The following is an 18367-nucleotide window of genomic DNA, read 5'->3' as shown; positions in this document are numbered from 1 at the left end:
GCTGCTCCTCTTCTGCCTCCTCTGCTTACTCTTCATTTTCTCTTTTTTCAATTATAATTTTTAAAAGTATTTTCCATTCAAGCCAGTTGGGATTCAAGCTGCCCTGCTGCTGTGCAGCATCCCACTGGGGCTGCCATGTTGGTGTCAATGTGCTGTTAATTCCAGAACATGCTCCTGCTTGGCAGAGGCAGCTTTGTAAAGCAGGAACTGATGGGCTGCAGGAAGGTGCTGCTGCTTTACAGCCATTTCTGAGAGGGGCCAATAGATGAATAACAGGATTTGCTAGTTAAAGGAGAACCACTGGGAGAAGCAGAGCAGAGACCTCTGGAGTGCAGCTGCTGGGCACTGAGCTCCCAGGCAGGCTGAGAACTGCTGAGTGTGGGACAGGAGGTGGCCCAGGGGCACAGAAAACCTGAGATACTTCTGAAATACCAGCCCCAAACCGCAACCAAGGAGCTCCAGGAGCTGGGTGTGGAGCTGCACTGCACACGAGGCTCTCCCAGAGCAGGCACAGCCTGGCAGGAAGGGGATGGAATGTGCCCTATCCATCCTCCTGTGCCAGCCACAATCAATATGTCTAGACCTTCCTGACAGGTGCTTAAGGATCCTTTTCTAGAAGCCTTAATGATGTCTGCACTCCCTATTCTCCTTGGGCAAACTACCCCAGCACTTTGCACTTGTATTCCCAACAGTCGTCCCAATCCTCCCATCCTACTCTGTTTTGTCCAATTCCCAGCAGGCAGGAGCACAAACCATGGCTGAGCTCTCAGAAGTGTTCCATGGATGGAGCTGTTCTCCCATCTCTGCTCTGCCCACAGCTGACCCCTTCCCCCTGAGCTCTGGTCACTGCTCCTGCTGCCCTCTGGGCTCTGGCCAGCCCAGACCTGCCTTGTGGAGAGCAGTGCCCAAACTTGGCTGCAGGGCTCCAGCCCAGGCTGCAGTAGCAGGGCTGTGTCTCACACACAGCTTTTCTGTTTATGAATTCCAGCATGATAGCTGCAAAAAAAAAGCAAACAATGTGCTGGTAGCCCTTGAGATTTGGCCATGGTGGAGATGAGGACCATATAAGTACAAGGATGGGTGTGTGGATGAGATGCAGGCTTTGAGCAGCCGCACGGGAGGAGCAGAGCTGGGGAGCAGCCCCAGCTGAGTCCTGCCAGCGGGAGCGGGGCACTGCAGCCCAGGACACGCCAGGAGCCCGTGTGGGCACTCAGCAGCTGGGTCTGCCGTGCTGGGCTCCAGGGGAGCTCCGAGGGTCTGAGCCTTCTGCTGCTGGGGCCGGTGGGTGCTGGCCACGGCACTTGTTAGAGCTGCTCTCACTCGCTTTCCTGTGCTGGAGGAAGGAGCTCTGTGACAGGAGGAGCTGCAGGTTTCCCCTCCCTCAGCCCAGGGAGCGATGCGGTGATGCGAAGCTGGGCTCTGCAGAGGATGCGGGCGGCGTCGGGAGCCAGGCGGCTGGAATTCCTGTTGCCATAACAACCAGTCAGCCTCAGACATAGAACCGGTTTTAGCCCTAGCCCCGCTCTGTCCCTCCTGCTGTGACACGGAGCACCGCGGCTCTGCCCTCCTTGCTGGCACCCAGAACCCCAACGGGCAGAACGGGGACACCACAGCCACGAGGGTCAGAGACCCCGAGCAGGCCTGGGGGCTCTGCTCCATCCCAGCTTCGGCCAGGGAAAACCCTCGGGGAGGCTGGACTGGAAGGGGAGATCCCCTGCAGGAGTGGAAAACGTTTAACTGCTGGAGCAGCTGAGCCTGTGGGGTGGGAGGGAACAGAAGGCAGCACAGGGCAGCTCTCCTGGCAGGGTGGCACCAAATCCAGCCCAGGGATGGTCCCAAATCCAGCCCAGGGATGGCACCAAATCCAACAGAGGGATGGCACCAAATCCAGCCCAGGGATGGCACCAAATCCAGCCCAGGGATGGCACCAAATCCAGCCCAGGGATGGACCCAAATCCAACAGAGGGATGGTCCCAAATCCAGCCCAGGGATGGTCCCAAATCCAGCCCAGGGATGGCACCAAATCCAGCCCAGGGATGGTCCCAAATCCAGCCCAGGGATGGCACCAAATCCAGCCCAGGGATGGCACCAAATCCAGCCCAGGGATGGTCCCAAATCCAGCCCAGGGATGGCACCAAATCCAGCCCAGGGATGGCACCAAATCCAGCCCAGGGATGGCACCAAATCCAGCTGAGGTCCCTCGGCCTGAGAGAAAGGTCATTGTGTGGAAAATTTTTTGGTATCTCCAGTGTATGATTACACTGCAAAACCATCTGTTACATTTAATGCCCAGTGAATTGTGTAGATGCTTTCAGAAGTTCCTGTTTATCTATTTAATTAAAAATTAGGTTTCATACCATGGACCAGGAAGAGCCTGAACTGCAGGAATTATTTATTGGTGCAATATAGTGGGAGATCTCCCAGAATTCTAGCTCTGCGGTGTTGGTTTCATTATGATGGTGCAGCTGAAGTAATTTCACTCTGTTAGTTTGTAAGAAGGATACTTGGATGGCAAAACAAAGCTGCTGATTGGTATGAAATGCTAAAATCAAGGTTTTCTCACAAAATCCTGATTCCTCTCCCCTGTTAATCTACAGAGAAGTGCAACCTGCAAATGCCAGATGAATCCCTTATTCTCTACCATCTCCAGTGATATCTTATCCCTCTTAATATTGTGTAATTTCCCCCTGGTAGAGTCATTGAAAGCAGCTAACTTTCCTGAGATGGCTTTCATTCCTTCTGGAGACCAACCAGGAGAGCAAAGGGTGGAAAATTCCAGCCTGGGCGTTTTTAACTTTGGCAAAGTCACAGGTAACTGAATATGGAGCAGGCAGGTCAGGCAGGTACCCCAGTGCTGCACTGACTCCTGTGTCCCTCCAGGTACATTCTCCTCCTCTCACCTCTTCTGAAAGACATCAGGTCACAAATCTTGGGGTTTAACAAGGAAAGACCCTGTTTGGGCTGCCACAGCCCACAGAAGGACATCAGGGTTCAGTATCAACTGAACATGAGTAAAACAGCAAGGACCTGCTTTCCATCCCCTGCCATCATCTTCCACCCCTCTGCTTCTTGACAATTGTCACTTTTTAGCCCAACCAATGGACTGAGCAGTGGATTGGGATGAAGGATTGGTGTGAAAAGCTGCCCTCCAGCCCAGCCCCGTTCACACCAGTGCTGTCCCCGCGGGGCTGCAGCCCTGGGGCAGGCTGGGGGTGCTCTGCACCATTCCCAGCCCTGAGCACGCACAGCTCACCTGCAGGTGCTCAAGGGTCAGAATCTACAGGGTGCAGCTGCAATTGGCTCTGCCCAGGATCCCTGTCAGTGCCACGGAGGGGCTGGGGCTGGCTGGGGTGGTTCTGGCGTCCCCAGTGCCTCCTGCAGGGCTCTGGGGCTCCAGCTGCTCCAGCTGCCGTTCCCAGCTCAGTGCTGAGACCCCCCTGCTCTCTCAGGGCTGCTCCTCCAGCATCCAGGAACGCTGAACTCAAACCTGGAGACTCTGAAGGATTTGTTTGTACCTACAAAGTCACCCCCCAAAATGTACTTTAGTCCATGTTAGGGCTGGAGCATCACATTTCCCCTGATTAAGCAAACGATTGGGAGGTTTGGTTTCAAATTGCACTGCAAAGTCTTGTAAAGCAAACCACTGAAGTTCTGGGTGGTTCCCCAGACAATGCTGCTTGTTTGTGCTCTGGTTTTAGTCAATTTTTTGGCAGGACTGAACTGTTCATTTTTGGTTTAGTGAGCTGAAATCCACAAAGAGAAATGCTTTAATAACAGACACTCTGAGACCTTTGTTCACATCGTTGGCTCTGGTTTTCTCAAGGCATCTTCATTGGATTCTGTTGTGTGCAGGAGCTCTGGGGGCTGGTGGCTGCTCCAAATGGGGCTGTGGGCTTCACTGCCAGAGGTGGCACATTCCCTGGGGCTGCAGCCCTGACACCCACCCAGCCACTGCTGCACCACCGCCCTTGGAAGGGGAAGGCTCCTGCAGCCACCTGCAGCTCCCCAAAAGTCAAAGTTCATGTTTGATCAGGACTTGTACTGCAGAAAGCTGAGAAACACCCCTGCAGGACCAAGAGCTCTAGGCCAGGAAGAAATCCGAGCTGTTTTATGGAGGCTGAGATCTGGGATGGGATCTGGGCAGGTGAGAGGAGCTGGATTGCTGCCTGCTCCTCTGGCCCTGCACAGCCCTTCCCAAACCAAAGGGGTCTGGGCAGGGCAGAGCCCACTCAGCCTGTGGGGAGAGGAGCCCTGCACGTGCTGCTGGGCACAGGGTTTAATCCTCCCCTGTTCCACCTTCACTCTTATGTGTGGGAGTTGGGGTGTTGGACCTGCGACCATCTCTATTTTCTGTTCTTCAGGTTTGCAGTTTATTATAAGGGCGTGGGTGTGAGAGTGCAGAGCATGGAGAGTGAGAGATAAGAGCAAGGGGGTAAGAGAGGGATGTAAGAGAGAGCAAGAGAGTGATTTCCCATTTACAATACAATAAGTGTTCTTCTATGATGAATATTCTCATTTCCAATAACCAGTCTAATACAGGGGGAGCTGCCGGGGGCTCAGAGGGAGTTCCAGGGGCTCAGGGGGCTCAGGGGGAGCTCCAGGGGCTCAGGGGGCTCAGGGGGCTCAGGGGGCTCAGGGCAGGGGTGCCCCTGCTCAGGCTGTGGGCATGGGGCACCCCTGGGCATCCCTTCTCAGCCCCAGCTCTGGGGCCCTGCCTGGCTCTGCACACCACCAGGAGTGGGCAGCACAGTTACAAATGCAGGCTCTACTTGGACCTGGAAGGCCATCACAGCATTCTGGAGAACTGCTGGGAAACACTGACATGGCTGCTTGCTGGTCCAACACGATGGTTATTGTCAGGTTTGGGAGTTTGCTGGGATTTCCTGATTTAATTTGGTTCAGCAGCTTGAATTGAGGGCCTTTTAAATTTTGCATTACGTTGGCTGTTGTTAATTATGTTGTTAATATTTGATGAATGGAAAAAGACAAAGGTAGGTAGCTGATAACTCTTCTGAAATAAAAATCTCTATTATGACAATCCTGAGGAATCTTTGTATTGTTGTTAGGTGCCTGACAACTGTCTTAAAATAAAAATCTCTATTATGACAATTCTGAGGAGTCTTTGTATTGGTGTTACTCCAGTCACTGACAGAACACAAAGGCTGGGAAGGGAGAGGACCTGCAGTGCCAGGACCACAGGGATGGGGGTGGGCAAGCAGGAGGAGAGCTGCTTTGGTGAAACTTTTCCCAAGGCCTGCCTATTTTCCACCAGTTTCTCATAAAAAGTGAGCCATAACAAGCTTGACCTGTTGGGTTCTGCCATCAGCTCCATCCTCACCTGGCTGGTGATTCTGTGATTCTGTGATCCTGTGATTCTGTGATTCTGTTTATTCTGTGATCCTGATTCTGTGATTCTGTGATCCTGTGATTTTGTGATTTATTCTGTGATCCTGTGATCCTGTGACCCTGTGTGCAGCTCTCCTGATGGCAGAGCCTCTGTCAGTGCTAACAGGGCCAGGCACACAGTCCTGGCAGGAGTCACTCATGGACATCTCTTCTGCTTTAAAGTACATTTAGCTGCTCATTCATCCCCCATCCCTCAGTCTGAAGGGGATTATGGAACTTTCTTTCCAGGACCCATGTGGGATTGCTCTCTGACTGCATGCCCACTTTTAGGATCCACATATGCTCATCCTGAGAGGAGGAAATGCATGTCTTGAGAGGAGATGCTCATCCTGAGAGAGGTTTCAGCTCAGGTACAGCTCTGCCAGGTGAGCAGGGGTTCAGCTCTGCCAGCCCCTCCTCCAGGCAGCAGCAGGGAGAGAAGCCAGCCTGGAATGAGAGGGTTTGGGACACTCCTGGGACTTCGAAATGCATCCAGAAAGTTTAGACAAGCTGAAAACTTCAACCCTCTATCTTTCTTTGAGGTTCTTTTCTGGGTGGTGTTTTGCTGTCTGCTTCCAGTGTTCCCCCTGGCATTCCTGTTTCCATGCTCCTGGGCTCCCAGTAGCACCAGCACTGTCTGTCTCAGCTCTTTTTGCACTTCTCAACACTTGTTATGGATCTCTGCCAAGGAACCTGATAATTTTTTTTTCCCATTTAAGGGAAAGAATTTTGGGCTATAAAAGAAAATCTCCATTGTACCTAAAGTGTTTCCAGTCTGGAAAGAAAATCCCTGGAAGCAGAGGGAAGTCTTAAAGGGACATAATAGGAACCACTCTGCACAGAGGCAGCTCATTGTGCACAACTGCCTTTCCCACTCCGAGGACAAGCCCCAGGCCCTGGGGGTGCAGGAACAATGGGGTTTATTGTCACAGCTCAGAGCCCAGTTCAGAAACTCGGCAGTGGGGAGCCAGACAAAGCCCAGGGGCCCCCAGGCTGCTGCTCCCTCTGTGGGAGCCCCCAGCCCACACGCCCTGGCTGGATGGGGCTGAGCCCTGGTGTGCAGAGGGGCCAGGAGCTTTCCTTTCCCACAGCCCCTTCTTTTCCTGTAATATGCTGGAACCCATTCCTGTTGCTTCCCAGGAGGGACAGGAGATGCCAGGCACAGCACAGGTGTTTGGAAGATGTGGTACTTCTGCTCACTCAGGCAGAGGAGTCACTGCAGATCAGCACAGGGATGTTTATTCCCACATTGAGGCTCAGGCTATTTCCCTCTCATGTTGTAGCTCAACAAACACTCACAGACCTGTTCCACCCAGCAGAAATCCAGAATTGTCCAGCCACTGAATGCAAGAAAGTGTCTTTGCTGTGCCCTGCACATTTCCTCTGATGTACTTGGGTTTAAGGTGTTTCCTTGTCAATAACTGCTGTAATACCTGGAGAGAAACAAGGTTTGCACAAACTGCATCCAAACATTTGGCTGGCTCCACAGGCTGGGGAAATAACAAACCATAAATTAAGTTTGCAAAGCTCAGAGTACAAAAATATCAATTGAAATGTGTATCCAAACCAAGAGTGGGTGAAATAACCTTGGAGAAGAGCGAGCAGGATGCACATTTCTGCATCTTCAGGCCTGCACTGCCCCTTGCTGACAAATTCCTCGTGTGGGACAAGAGATGCTGCAGGGAACAGATGTCCTGGGGGTGGAAACATCCTCTCCTCTCCTCTCCCCAGACTCGTGGATCACCCCGGGCAGAGCCAGCTGGAGGGACTGCCCTGGGCAGGGCTCCCTCTCCCAGCTGGCCCAGTGCCATGTCCAGCACTGGCCAGAGGGGCTGTGTGCAGGGGAGCCCCCAGCCCTGGGGAGCCTGTGCTGCCCCTGCTACTGCCCCTGCCAGGGCTGCCCCTGCTCCTGCCCCTCCTGTGCTGCTCCTGCCCCTGCTCCTGCTCCTGCCCCTGCTCCTGCCCCTCCTGTGCTGCTCCTGCCCCTGCTCCTGCTCCTGCCCCTGCTCCTGCCCCTCCTGTGCTGCTCCTGCCCCTGCTCCTGCCCCTGCCCCTGCTCCTGCCCCTGCTCCTGCCCCTGCTCCTGCCCCTCCTGTGCTGCCCCTGCTCCTGCCCCTGCTCCTGCCCCTGCTCCTGCTCCTGCCCCTGCTCCTGCCCCTCCTGTGCTGCTCCTGCCCCTGCTCCTGCCCCTGCCCCTGCTCCTGCCCCTGCTCCTGCTCCTGCCCCTGCCCCTGCTCCTGCCCCTCCTGTGCTGCCCCTGCTCCTGCCCCTCCAGCCAGAACACAAGCAGGGCTCCTGGGTGACACAGGAAGGGCATTGGGACAAACAAAGCCAAGGTGCTCTTCCCAGGGATTTAACTGGAGAATCTGCTGCATCTCCTGCATTAGGATACTTGTCATTCTCCCTGCTGGCAGCACGAGAGGTGTGCCCAGGACAGTGCTGACAAACCCCGGCTCTCCCATGGACCTGCCAGCTGGAAGTTCCACAGCATTTTGTAATCATTAACAGGTGGAGCTTCCCAGCCCTGATCAGGGGGTTTGTCTCTGTTGTATGAGGAGTACAGCAGGGTCTGGAGGTGGAATGATGACACAGCAACAGGAGAGCTCAAGTGCTCTGAATATTGCCCAAATGTCTGCCCTGTAATGGAAATATTCATGGGGTAGGAGGAGCTGCTTCACCGGAGGGGCACTGGGCAGGGATTAAGTTGGTCAACAAGTTTTATTCCCAGTTCTTCCTTCCACCTCTTGCTGGGTGATCTTGCTTTTCTATATCTTAATTTCCTCCAAAAGGAAGGTAGTGACGGACTCCTTGTAAGAACATCCTAAATACACAGCTGATATGCAGTTGTGTGAAGTACTGGGCAAAAGCACTGTTCAGGATTTCAGAAGGAACCTCTCAGGAAGATGTAGGCACTCAAACACCAAATATATAGAATAGTCTGGCAGTGCCACTGAGAGCACCGGGCATCAGGAGCCAGGCACGAGCCAGAGACCATAGAAATGGGGAAAAGCAGCACTGGGGTCATTTTTCCTCGTTAATCACATAAAATCAGACACCAGCTTCAGGAACTGTCACTCGAGTCCAGGAGCAACCAAGGCAAGAAGAGGGCACAGCCCGGGTACACCCGTCCAAACGGGTGAACTGCAGTAAGTGACACGAACTGGCACTGAGGGAACTCCCGGCTGCTGCTCAGGGCCATTCCCCTGGTGGGAGCCAAGCAAAGAGACAACAGGGCCAGCCTGGCAGAGGGGTCCTTCCATTGCTGTGCTCTTGCCTGGAAAGTCGACATTTTCTCTGTTTCTGCTGTGTTTCCAGGTTAGTAAACGCTGCTTTACGTTCCATTTATAGTCCGGATCGGCAGCAGAGATCCGCTGCTATTCCTCCTGCCTGCTTCTGCACATCTGCTCCTTCGCCGAGGGGCAGCCGGGGTGGGGGCGATGAGAAACCTCGCTGAGCCCCGCCGTGCCCGGCTGGGCATCGCGCAGAGGCGGCGGGGCCGTGCGGGGCAGGGACGGGTCCGGCCGGGCTGGGAGCGGAGAGGAGCGGGCTGGGCTCGGAGCGGGCCGGGCTCGCTGCAATGCTGAGCTCCAGCTCACGGTGGAGCTGCCCAGCCCCAGCCCCGGCCCCGGCCCCGGCTCCGGTTCCGACCCCTCCGCCCCGCGCCGGGACAGGCGCGCACGGCCCCGCCGGAGCCGCGGGCTGCACTTGTTGATCCCCGAGCCGAGGCAGCACCGGGAGCCCCGGGGGCACCGGGAGCACCCGCGCTTTGCTTTGTGCCTGCCCGAGACAGCGCCGGGGGGCGGGCGCAGACGCGGCTCGGCGCTGGCGGTGGGTAGGAGTGAGGAGCCGCAGCCGAGGGAAGGCCTTGGAAAGCTTCCTGCCGAAGGATCCGATTTACCTCGTTTCCCTTCCCCTCCCCCTGGGCTCCGCGGACAGCCGAGCGCCGCCGCCATCCCTGCGCCGTGAGCCGCCGGGGGGGATGCGAGCGGGGCCGCCCCCGCCGCCCGCCCCGCCGCAGGATGTAGCCGCGCTCGGCCCCCGCACCCGCACCCCGCACCCCGCACACCCCGCACCGGGAGCCCGCAGGAGCAGGTAGGCGAGGGCTGGGCCGCGGGAGCCTCTCGGGGGCTGATTTTGGGGCTGGGGAGCCGGGTCGGGGCCGAGCCGGAGCTGAGCGCGGGGAGCCGCTCCTGCTGTGACGGGTTTCTCTCCGTGCCATCTTGTGTAAGCAACAGGGCTCGGGGCTCTCAGGAGCCGCCGGGCTCCCCAGCAGGCTCGGGGCTTTTTCTTATTCCCGTTCTCGCTGCTTTCCCCGTTATGCAGAGGCCGGCGCGGGGGGTTTGGGGGCGTCCCTGGGCAGCCCAGAGAGGCAGAGCGCGTCGTTAGGGCGGCTGTAAATCCTCCCTTTTCCCAGCCCCAGCTCTTTCCTCGGGAAATCTCGAAGGCTGGAGTTACTGGAAGCCTCCGGGTGTCCCCGCAGCCTGCACGGCCGGGCGGGGCGGGGGCACCCCGGGGGCCGCTGGCGCTGGGGACACGCGGGGTCCGGGATGGGAGCCCGGGGCCGGCGCATCCCCGGCCGGCGCCTCTCGGGGCGCATCGCGGGGAGAGCCCCGCGCCCGACCCCGCACCCCGAGCGGCTCCGGGGCCGTGCCCAGCTCCGCATCCCTGCCGGGCGGGGGCGGGGGCCGCCGGGGCGGGGGGACCCCCGGCCGCCGCCCGGGGGAGCTCGGCGGCAGCGGCGGGGCGGGCGCACGTGGAGCGGGCCGGGCTCGGGGCCGGGCTCGGTTCAGTACCGGGCTTGGGGCGCTCGGGGCCGGGCTCGGTTTAGCACCTTCGCGGTTCACCCCGGGCTCGGTTCAGCACCAGGCTCGGTGCTCTCTGTGCCGGGCGCGGTTCCGCACCGGGCTCGGTTCAGCCCCGGCGCGGTTCACCCTGGACTCGGTTAAGCACCAGGCTCGGTGCGCTCGGGGCCGGGCTCGGTTCAGCCCCGGGCTCGGGGCTCTCGGTGCGGGGCTCGGGGCCAGGCTGGGTTCAGCCACAGGCGCGGTTCAGTTTAGCACCGGGTTCGGCACCGGGCGCGGTTCAGCCCCGGTTCAGTTCAGCCCCGGTTCAGCTCAGCAATGGGCTCAGTCCCGGTTCAGCTCAGCCCCGGTTCAGTTCAGCACCGGGCTCGGCCCCGGTTCAGTTCAGCCCCGGTTCAGTTCAGCCCCGGTTCAGCTCAGCCCCGGTTTGGTTCAGCCCCGGTTCAGCTCAGCCCCGGTTCAGCTCAGCCCCGGTTCAGTTCAGCCCCGGTTCAGCTCAGCCCCGGTTTGGTTCAGCCCCGGTTCAGCTCAGCCCCAGTTCAGCTCAGCCCTGGTTCAGTTCAGCACCGGACTAGGCCCCGGGCTCTGTTCAGCCCCGGTTGGGCTCAGCCCCGGTTCAGTTCAGCAATGGGCTCAGTCCCGGTTCAGCTCAGCCCCAGTTCAGCCCAGCCCTGGTTCAGTTCAGCCCCGGTTCAGCTCAGCCCCGGTTCAGTTCATCAATGGGCTCAGCCCGGTTCGGTTCAGCCCCGGTTCAGCTCAGCCCGGTTGCCCCGGTTCAGCCCCGGTTCAGCCCAGCCCGGTTCAGCCCAGCTCCGGGCTCAGCCCGGTTCAGTTCAGCACCGGCGGGCGGACAGCGGACACGGCGGCACCGCCTCCCCCGCGCCGGGCGGGGACCCACGCGCGCCTCTCTTGCAGCTCCGGGGCATGGAGGGGAAGGAGAGGTGAGCAGAGCCGGCCCTGCCCCGCACCCTGCCGCGTCCAGCCCGAGCGGGACCAGCGATGCCTCTGGGGATGAATAAGCATGGATCTCGCTCTACTACCTCTCTGCCTCCGGACCCCACCGAGATCGTCAGGAGCAAGGCCTGCTCCCGGAGGGTCAAGCTCAACGTGGGGGGGCTGGCCCACGAGGTTCTCTGGCGGACCTTGGACAGGTTGCCGCGGACCAGGCTGGGCAAGCTCAGAGACTGCAACACGCACGACTCCCTGATGGAGATCTGCGACGACTACAACCTGGAGGAGAACGAGTACTTCTTCGACAGGCACCCCGGGGCATTCACCTCGATCTTGAACTTCTACCGCACCGGCAAGCTGCACATGATGGAGGAGATGTGCGCCTTGTCCTTCAGCCAGGAGCTGGACTACTGGGGGGTGGACGAGATCTACCTGGAGTCCTGCTGCCAGGCCCGCTACCACCAGAAGAAAGAGCAGATGAATGAGGAGCTGAAGAGAGAGGCAGAGACCCTGAGGGAAAGGGAAGGGGAGGAATTCGATAACACCTGCTGTGCTGAGAAAAGGAAAAAGCTCTGGGACCTCCTGGAGAAGCCCAACTCCTCGGTAGCGGCCAAGGTAAGAGTGCACATCTCACTGCGCTGCCTCGGGCTGGGGCTGCTCCCCTGGGGTTCTGTCCTGCTGCCCTCGCCTTGGTGCTGGGCACCTGTGGCTGCATGGATGCTGGAGTGGGGGAGAGCAAGGCCTCTCTCACACAAATGATTTCAATGGTTTTTGGGTGGTTTTGGGAGTTTGGAAGGGATCTGGTTTGAGCGTCGCTGGGGCTGCTCCGTGTGGGAGAAGCTCCTCTGAGCAGTGGCTCTGTGTGCAAAGACTGCTGTGGTTGGGCATTTTGGGCTTGATACCCACTGGCCTGCGTTGGTGCAGTTTGTAACAGAGATTTCTTTGGGCCTAGAACGTGTGAGTCTTCTGCTGCTTAACCAAACTGGCTTTTTCTTGGCTGCTTGAACTCTTAGGCTCAGGTGCATTGAGGAAATTATGCCTTCCATTCCAGGGCTTAATTTAATTATTTTTTGTGATGAAATGTGTCTCCTAGTTATTTGTATCACGCACTCCTAGGCTGCATGGCTGCTAGAGCTGGTGTTTGGATTTCATCCTTTCCCTGATTCCAGCCTTTTTAAAGTCTTGCCTGTGCAAGTGGTGCAGCTCGGTCTCTGTCAATAGCTGAAGTGCTGCTTGTAGCTGGCTCCAGTGGACAGATCTTCTTGAAGGCATTTTGAAGATAAAATCCATGTTGGGAGAAGCCAATGTCAGAGTTGGCTCTGATAATTTAGCTGCCTCATGTTAGTCACATTTTCTTTAGTGAGGAAAATCTCTGCGAACACAGTGATTCAGTAACCATGGGGACAAAAGTGAAGGGGGAGAGGTTGAAAACTGTGGGATGAATAACTGAAAAGCATGAGAGACTGAGCAGTAGGGACCAAAACTTGAATTTTCTGTGTACCCAAAATGCTGCACATCGTGAACCAGGAGCTTGCATGAAACTTTGGGGAAGGGATTTTGTGAGGTGTGGATGGCTCAGCCCGGTGCAGGAAGGGGAGCCATGGTCTGCTGCTGAACTCATTATCACTTTTTTAATGTCAAACAGAGCCCCAGAGTGTCTCTATCTCTCCAGTGGCACAGATGACACTGTGATGAACACATTAATAATTTATAAGGCTCCTTTGGCACAGTCCTGGAATCCTGAAACACAGGCCCCAGGCTTTGCTGTCTGTGGCACTGACCCAAAATCCATTACAGACTGTTGATGCTCATGATTTATTGTATATGAGCAAGGGTCATTCTTGCCAAATAAGTGTCTTTTGCGATTTATAAATGAAATACTTTAGCTTCATTTTCTGAGAAAATTCTCAGAGTAAGTGCAGCAGGCATTGCAGCTCTGGATTAATTGGGAGGGAATGTAATGCATCACTGCCCTTAGCACTGAGAGCTGCCACCCTGTGCCTTCACTACTGCAGTGGCAGTGGTGCTGTGTGTTCTCAAATCTCAGCTATTCCAGCAGTTCCCAAACTGGATTCCCACTCATTCCATGTGTCAGCAGGGCAAAGAGGCCTGATGAACAATGAGCTTAGCAGGCAGGGACAGAGCCCTGCTAAGCCGTGCTGATCCGATTTGCTCCCTGCTGGTGCCTTTCCCCCGTGCCAGGGTGTGCCCTCTGCTTTGCTCACCTTCCCAAGAGCTCAGTCCACAGCTCAATGGGTTGGACTGGCTCCTCAGCTTGGGATGGAGGGACGTGGGCAGAGGGGCTTGGCAGCCTGAGCCAGACTGCCTGTGCAGCTGTGCCCAGCTGTGTGCTGAGCCTGAGCCTTATCTGCAGCTGTGCCCAGCTGTGTGCTGAGCTGAGCCCCTGGCAGCTCCTGTCCATCTCCCCTCCTGCAGACCCCAGGGAGCTCTGCCACCCCTCCTGAACCAGACTCTCTGCTTTGCCAGGCCTGGGAGCTCAGGCTTCTCCTGTGGAAAGGGAACACAGTAAAGTGTTGTGAGCTTTGGTGTCACACAAGGTCCTAAAAATGCTCTTGGGGAAATCTCAGCTGCTCTTGTTTATTTTTTCTCTTCAGACTTGCCCTACTCAGTGCAAAGGGTTTTCCATCCCACAGGTACAAGATACCTTCATGCTCTCTTTAAGAACAAATGGCCACAGGTGCAGGTTCTCCCCCCAAGCCCAGCCAGGGTCTCTGGCTGCATTTAACATTTTCTGCACAGCACCTCACCTGACCTGTCCATCCCAGCCTGCTCTGGTTATCCTGGGACCAGTTAAACAGAGAGAGTTCTTTTTTATTGTTTGGGTTACAGGGATGTGGGTTTGACTTTTTTTTTTTTAATTCTTGGATATTTTTTGTTGGTTTTGGTTTTTATGGATTTTATTTTTTTATTATTGATTTACATGGGACAATATGTGGCATACCCAGGGTGTAAAATAACATTCAGGTAAGAGAAGAAGAATCCCCCAGATTAATTTCTGTTGCTTTCTTATCCACTGGAGATCTACCTGTGTGTTGTGATCACTCTGTCTGGCTTTTAAGGCAACCCCCCCATGGCAGGCAGGGTCTTATTTATGTTTGCCCTGTATGTGACTGGAGGGAACACTCGTGGATTTTGCAGTTCCCAGCCCCTGGGAGGCCCCAGCTTTGCAGAGGAGCTGCTGTCCCCAGCCCTGTCCCTCTGGGAGGTGTCAGAGCCACAGCCCTGCCCCAGCCCCAGTGCCCAGACTGGTTCCAGTTCCCCCCAGTGCTGGGATGCTCTGTTCACTCACCTGCCCAGAGAGAACCCCTGTGTGACAATGCAGCACTCCAGGGACTTCCCCTCAGGCAGTTATTAAATAAAACTCATCTCCCTCTAACCCTAGGATATGTTTTAAAGGATCTGATTCTCCCATTTCCTGTGGATATTGCCTGCATATCCCTGAGAAACATTCCCTGAAGGCTTTGTGGATGCTTTCTCCTCTTCCTGCAGTCACTGTTTTTGCATGTATGTGCTTATTTTTATCATTCTTCCAGTCTGTCTTAATAGTTGGGTGGTTGATTCTTGGTTTTGTTTTTTAAATAGTATTCTTCATGTACTTTGGTGTACTCACAGCATCCATTTTTAACCACAGAGGACTCTGGTGCTCACTTCTGTCATGGTTTGCTCTGGAAGCTGACGAGGTGCAGATGTTTTCCCTTACTCTTGGTTGCATGGCAGTTTGTCTCTGGTCAGGGAAGGGAGGCAGCTCTCCAGAAGCCAAGCAGAGCTGCTGTGGTGTCCCTGCCAGGCAGTAGTGGTTAGCCCTGCTCCAGCATTTGGGCTCTTAATCCTCATTGCTCCTTCCCTGCCAAGGCTGAGCTTGGGCAGCTGGTTCTGTCTCAGCCCAGCTACCAGGCCTGGCTTGCCAAAGTCCCCCTGAAGCTGCTGCTTTCCACTGACCAAGGCTGAGGATCCCTGATTCTCACCTTGGAGAACCAGGCTGGCTGTAATTCCAGCTGGGCTTCACGTGGAATCCTGAAAAATAAAATACTGCAGCTGTTCAAGCTCTCCAGTATAAACAAATAAAAAATGGGACCAACTCAACATCTTGGATTGATGTCTGTGGCTCTGGAACCTCTGTGATCACCTGCACCTTTCCAGCAGCTCTGCAGGAACATTGCCCTTCTTGCTGCTCAAGAGGAAAGTATTTATTTTCCTCCTTTAGTCCTTAGGAATGACTTCCCCGATCAATATTTGAGCAATTAGTGTTGATGGGATGTGGGGGGGAGTCTGCTCGTCTTACAGACTCCTCTGCATGTGCTGCTTCCATCTATTTTTCTCTTGCTGTCCTGAAGGCTGAGAAAAACACGATGACATCACCCACTTTGCAAGAAGCTTCTCTGCATATCTGCATGTCAAGTAGGATGTGCACTTCCTTTCCTCTCGCTGCCTCCACTTCCCACTTGTCCCTGTCCTGTTGGGAGCTCACTGCAATGATCCTCCCTTCTGGCAGGCCAGTTCTCCTCCTTCCCTCTGCTCTGCTCTGCCTCTGCCAGTGCACTAATATCACATTTATCCCTGAAAACATGCAACTCCAGTTCAGTAATCTCATTATGCATGCCTCTACATTCCTTGAACAGCTTTTCTCTGCTGCCCACTGCTCTCTCTGCTAATCTCTGGGTGCATTGCTCAGGGACTGGGGAGGATGCTCTGTAAGCTCTTTGCTTATTGTTGTTGATAGTAGTGACAAAATAAGAACGATAAAAGCCTCCTGGAGATGCGTTTGCTACATCTAGAGCATTCTTCCCCCACATGGGCTTTCTATTCCTGGCCCTCCCTTATGGTGTGCAGTTTTCATTCATCTCTAAACCTGCCTGAATTTAGCATTTGGCAGAGGGAACCCCTCTCCTGGATCTCAGGGGCCACATCTCAGCCATGTCCTGTCTGTCTCCAAGGGTCCCACCAGGGGCAGATGTTGGCTTTGACTATTAAAGGCACATTGCCCATATTTTGCCTCCATCTGTGACTTTTTTTAGTGTGATAGAGCTACTGCCTTGGCTTTTTGGCTATTTATAGGAGACTTTTTCCCTTCATCCAAAATGAACTCATATCTTCAGAGAGCCTCCAAAGCAGAGCCTGATTCCAAAGCCTCTCCCCTGGGTTCAGGGATTTGCCACTTTGGTCTGTGGCTTATCTCTGGGCTCCCAGTACAGCCCTGTCCTGTGGACACACAAGTGATTTCTGTTCTCTTTTCATCCTGCAGCTGCTTTCTGGGGCTTGTCCTTCAGTGGACTTAAATCTTTTGCCTGAGGAGCCCTAATTCCTACACTGAGTTCCTTGCAATGTCCTCTGCCTCACCAGTGGGCCATCCCACAGCGTATTGCTGTGCTGCAGCTCCCAGAGCTCCTCTCCTTACAGCCTGCACAGCTTCCAGCTGGGGGAGAGAGCCCCAGCCACAGCCCAGCAGCCCTGCCAGCTTGGTGCTGTGTCCTGAGACTGTCCTGGCTGTGTCCCTGAACCCAGCCCAGGGCAGGGCATCCTGCATCCTGCTGCACCTGCTGGCACTCAGCTCGTTCTCATCCCCACCTTCCAAGGGTGATGCTCTGCCCAGGGCTGTGTCCCAGCCCCTGCTCCAGGCACTGCCCTCCTTGCTGAGGGTGCTTTGTGTTCAGCCCTTTCCCATCCCAGCCTGCAGCTCTGCAGCCTCTGGAGAGTTCTGTAAAAGGAAAGTGCATTGTTGGGCCTTGAGTTTCTCTTGCTGTACTCACCACCCAGCCCATGGAGTGTGCATGAACACGTGCATGCTGGCACACTCCTGCGTTTTGAACTTCTCTGTAGCTCCTGCTAGGAGAGCCTGGAGTGAGTTTGTGCTGCTGCCTGAGCATCCACATCCCCAGGGCCTGCCCCTGGAGGGGAGTGACAGCTGGGCTGGGCTCCTTGCAGGATGTGTGCTACACAAGTACAGTCTATGCTATTTTTAAAGCACCAGCTCTCATTTGTACCTTTGGAAAAGATCTCTGACAAATGAATTCCCCTGGCTGCTCAGTGTTCTCCCATCCAGTTCAGCCTGAGAGCAGACAGGCTTTGAGGTGCCAACATCACCAGTCAAAAAGCAGAAAACCTTGCAACAATGGAAAATTCCTCTTCTGTTCAGCTGTGACTGCAGACGTTCAGGAATAATGGGGTTCAGAATAAAGTGCTCCCAGGCTCTGCTGGGTGTGTGATGTGCTCAGGGGCAGCTCTGGAGGTGCCTGTGTAAAACACTGCCCTGGGCTCTCCACCACGTCCAGAGCTGGCTCTGCAGAGCCCTGTGCAAAAACCCATTCTTCCCTTAACTCTTCTTACACAGTGGATAAATATCCTTGCTGTCACATTCTTCCTTTTACCCATTTCTCCAGTCACAATTTCCCTCTGGTTTCTCATGATGTCAATGCCCCCGTGGAGAGGAATAACCCAACGTTGTTTTTACAACACCAGCGCTGCTATTTGTCATTGCTAATGGCAAAATATTTATGTCAAAGAAAGTTCACAGCTGATCACTTAGTTCTTGCAGTAAACACAGTCACTGTGATTTACTCTGGAGAGTTCTGGCAGCAGCAGGAGCACAGTGGGGCCGTGTTTGAGCATGTGAGCCTCTCAGGAGCTGGACGTGTGTGCAGTCGTGTTTGGGGATCAGGTGTGCTGAGAGGTGAGGGGCTGGCTGTTGGGAAGGAAACAGAAAAATCTTATGAGTGCCTGGCAAGTAGTTCTGAAACAACAGATGAAATAGAGATGTTGGCATATTTTGACATAGAGTCATGTGAAGGTTTGAGGCCTCTCCCTTTGTTTAGATGATACCAAATGCCACAAATACCAAAGAACCAACAGACATCCTGTCCCAAGCCTGGCAGGAAAGGTCTGAAGATAAGGGTTACAGATAAGAAAGTCATAAAACATGGTAATTTACTAGTTCCTATAGGTTGCATGCAAATATTAGAAAATTAGTATTTTGTATTAGATTGGTTATTGAAGATTAGAATATTCATTGTAGAAGAATACTTATTGTATTGTAAATGGGAAATCACTCTCTTACCTCTTACCTCTCACCCCCTTGCTCTTATCTCTTACTCTCTTACTCTCTCACTCTCCATGCTCTACGCTCCCTCTCACACCCACGCCTTTATAATAAACTACAAACCTGAAGAACAGAAAATGGAGAGCTCCTGAGTCTGTCCAGCCACCATCCAACA

General features: G+C 54.9%; 1 protein-coding gene and 1 long non-coding RNA gene across 3 annotated transcripts in view; one reads left to right on the top strand and one right to left on the bottom strand.

The window, feature by feature from the left end:
* The window catches only part of LOC130261511 (uncharacterized), a 284970-nt gene that overhangs the window by 166577 nt on the left and 100026 nt on the right, over positions 1-18367 (bottom strand). The gene's annotated exons all lie outside the window — the stretch shown is intronic.
* Positions 9028-18367, top strand: part of KCNB1 (potassium voltage-gated channel subfamily B member 1) — an 84677-nt gene continuing 75337 nt past the window's right edge. Inside the window, exons 1-2 of the mRNA XM_056507814.1 lie at positions 9028-9477; positions 11103-11753. Coding sequence (XP_056363789.1) covers positions 11187-11753 — 567 coding nt within the window. The 5' untranslated portion in view covers positions 9028-9477; positions 11103-11186. The remainder of the gene's footprint in view (positions 9478-11102; positions 11754-18367) is intronic.

Source organism: Oenanthe melanoleuca, chromosome 20 (genome assembly GCF_029582105.1).
Source record: "Oenanthe melanoleuca isolate GR-GAL-2019-014 chromosome 20, OMel1.0, whole genome shotgun sequence".
NCBI classification, from domain to species: domain Eukaryota; kingdom Metazoa; phylum Chordata; class Aves; order Passeriformes; family Muscicapidae; genus Oenanthe; species Oenanthe melanoleuca.
This window is presented reverse-complemented; position numbering and strand designations above follow the sequence as displayed.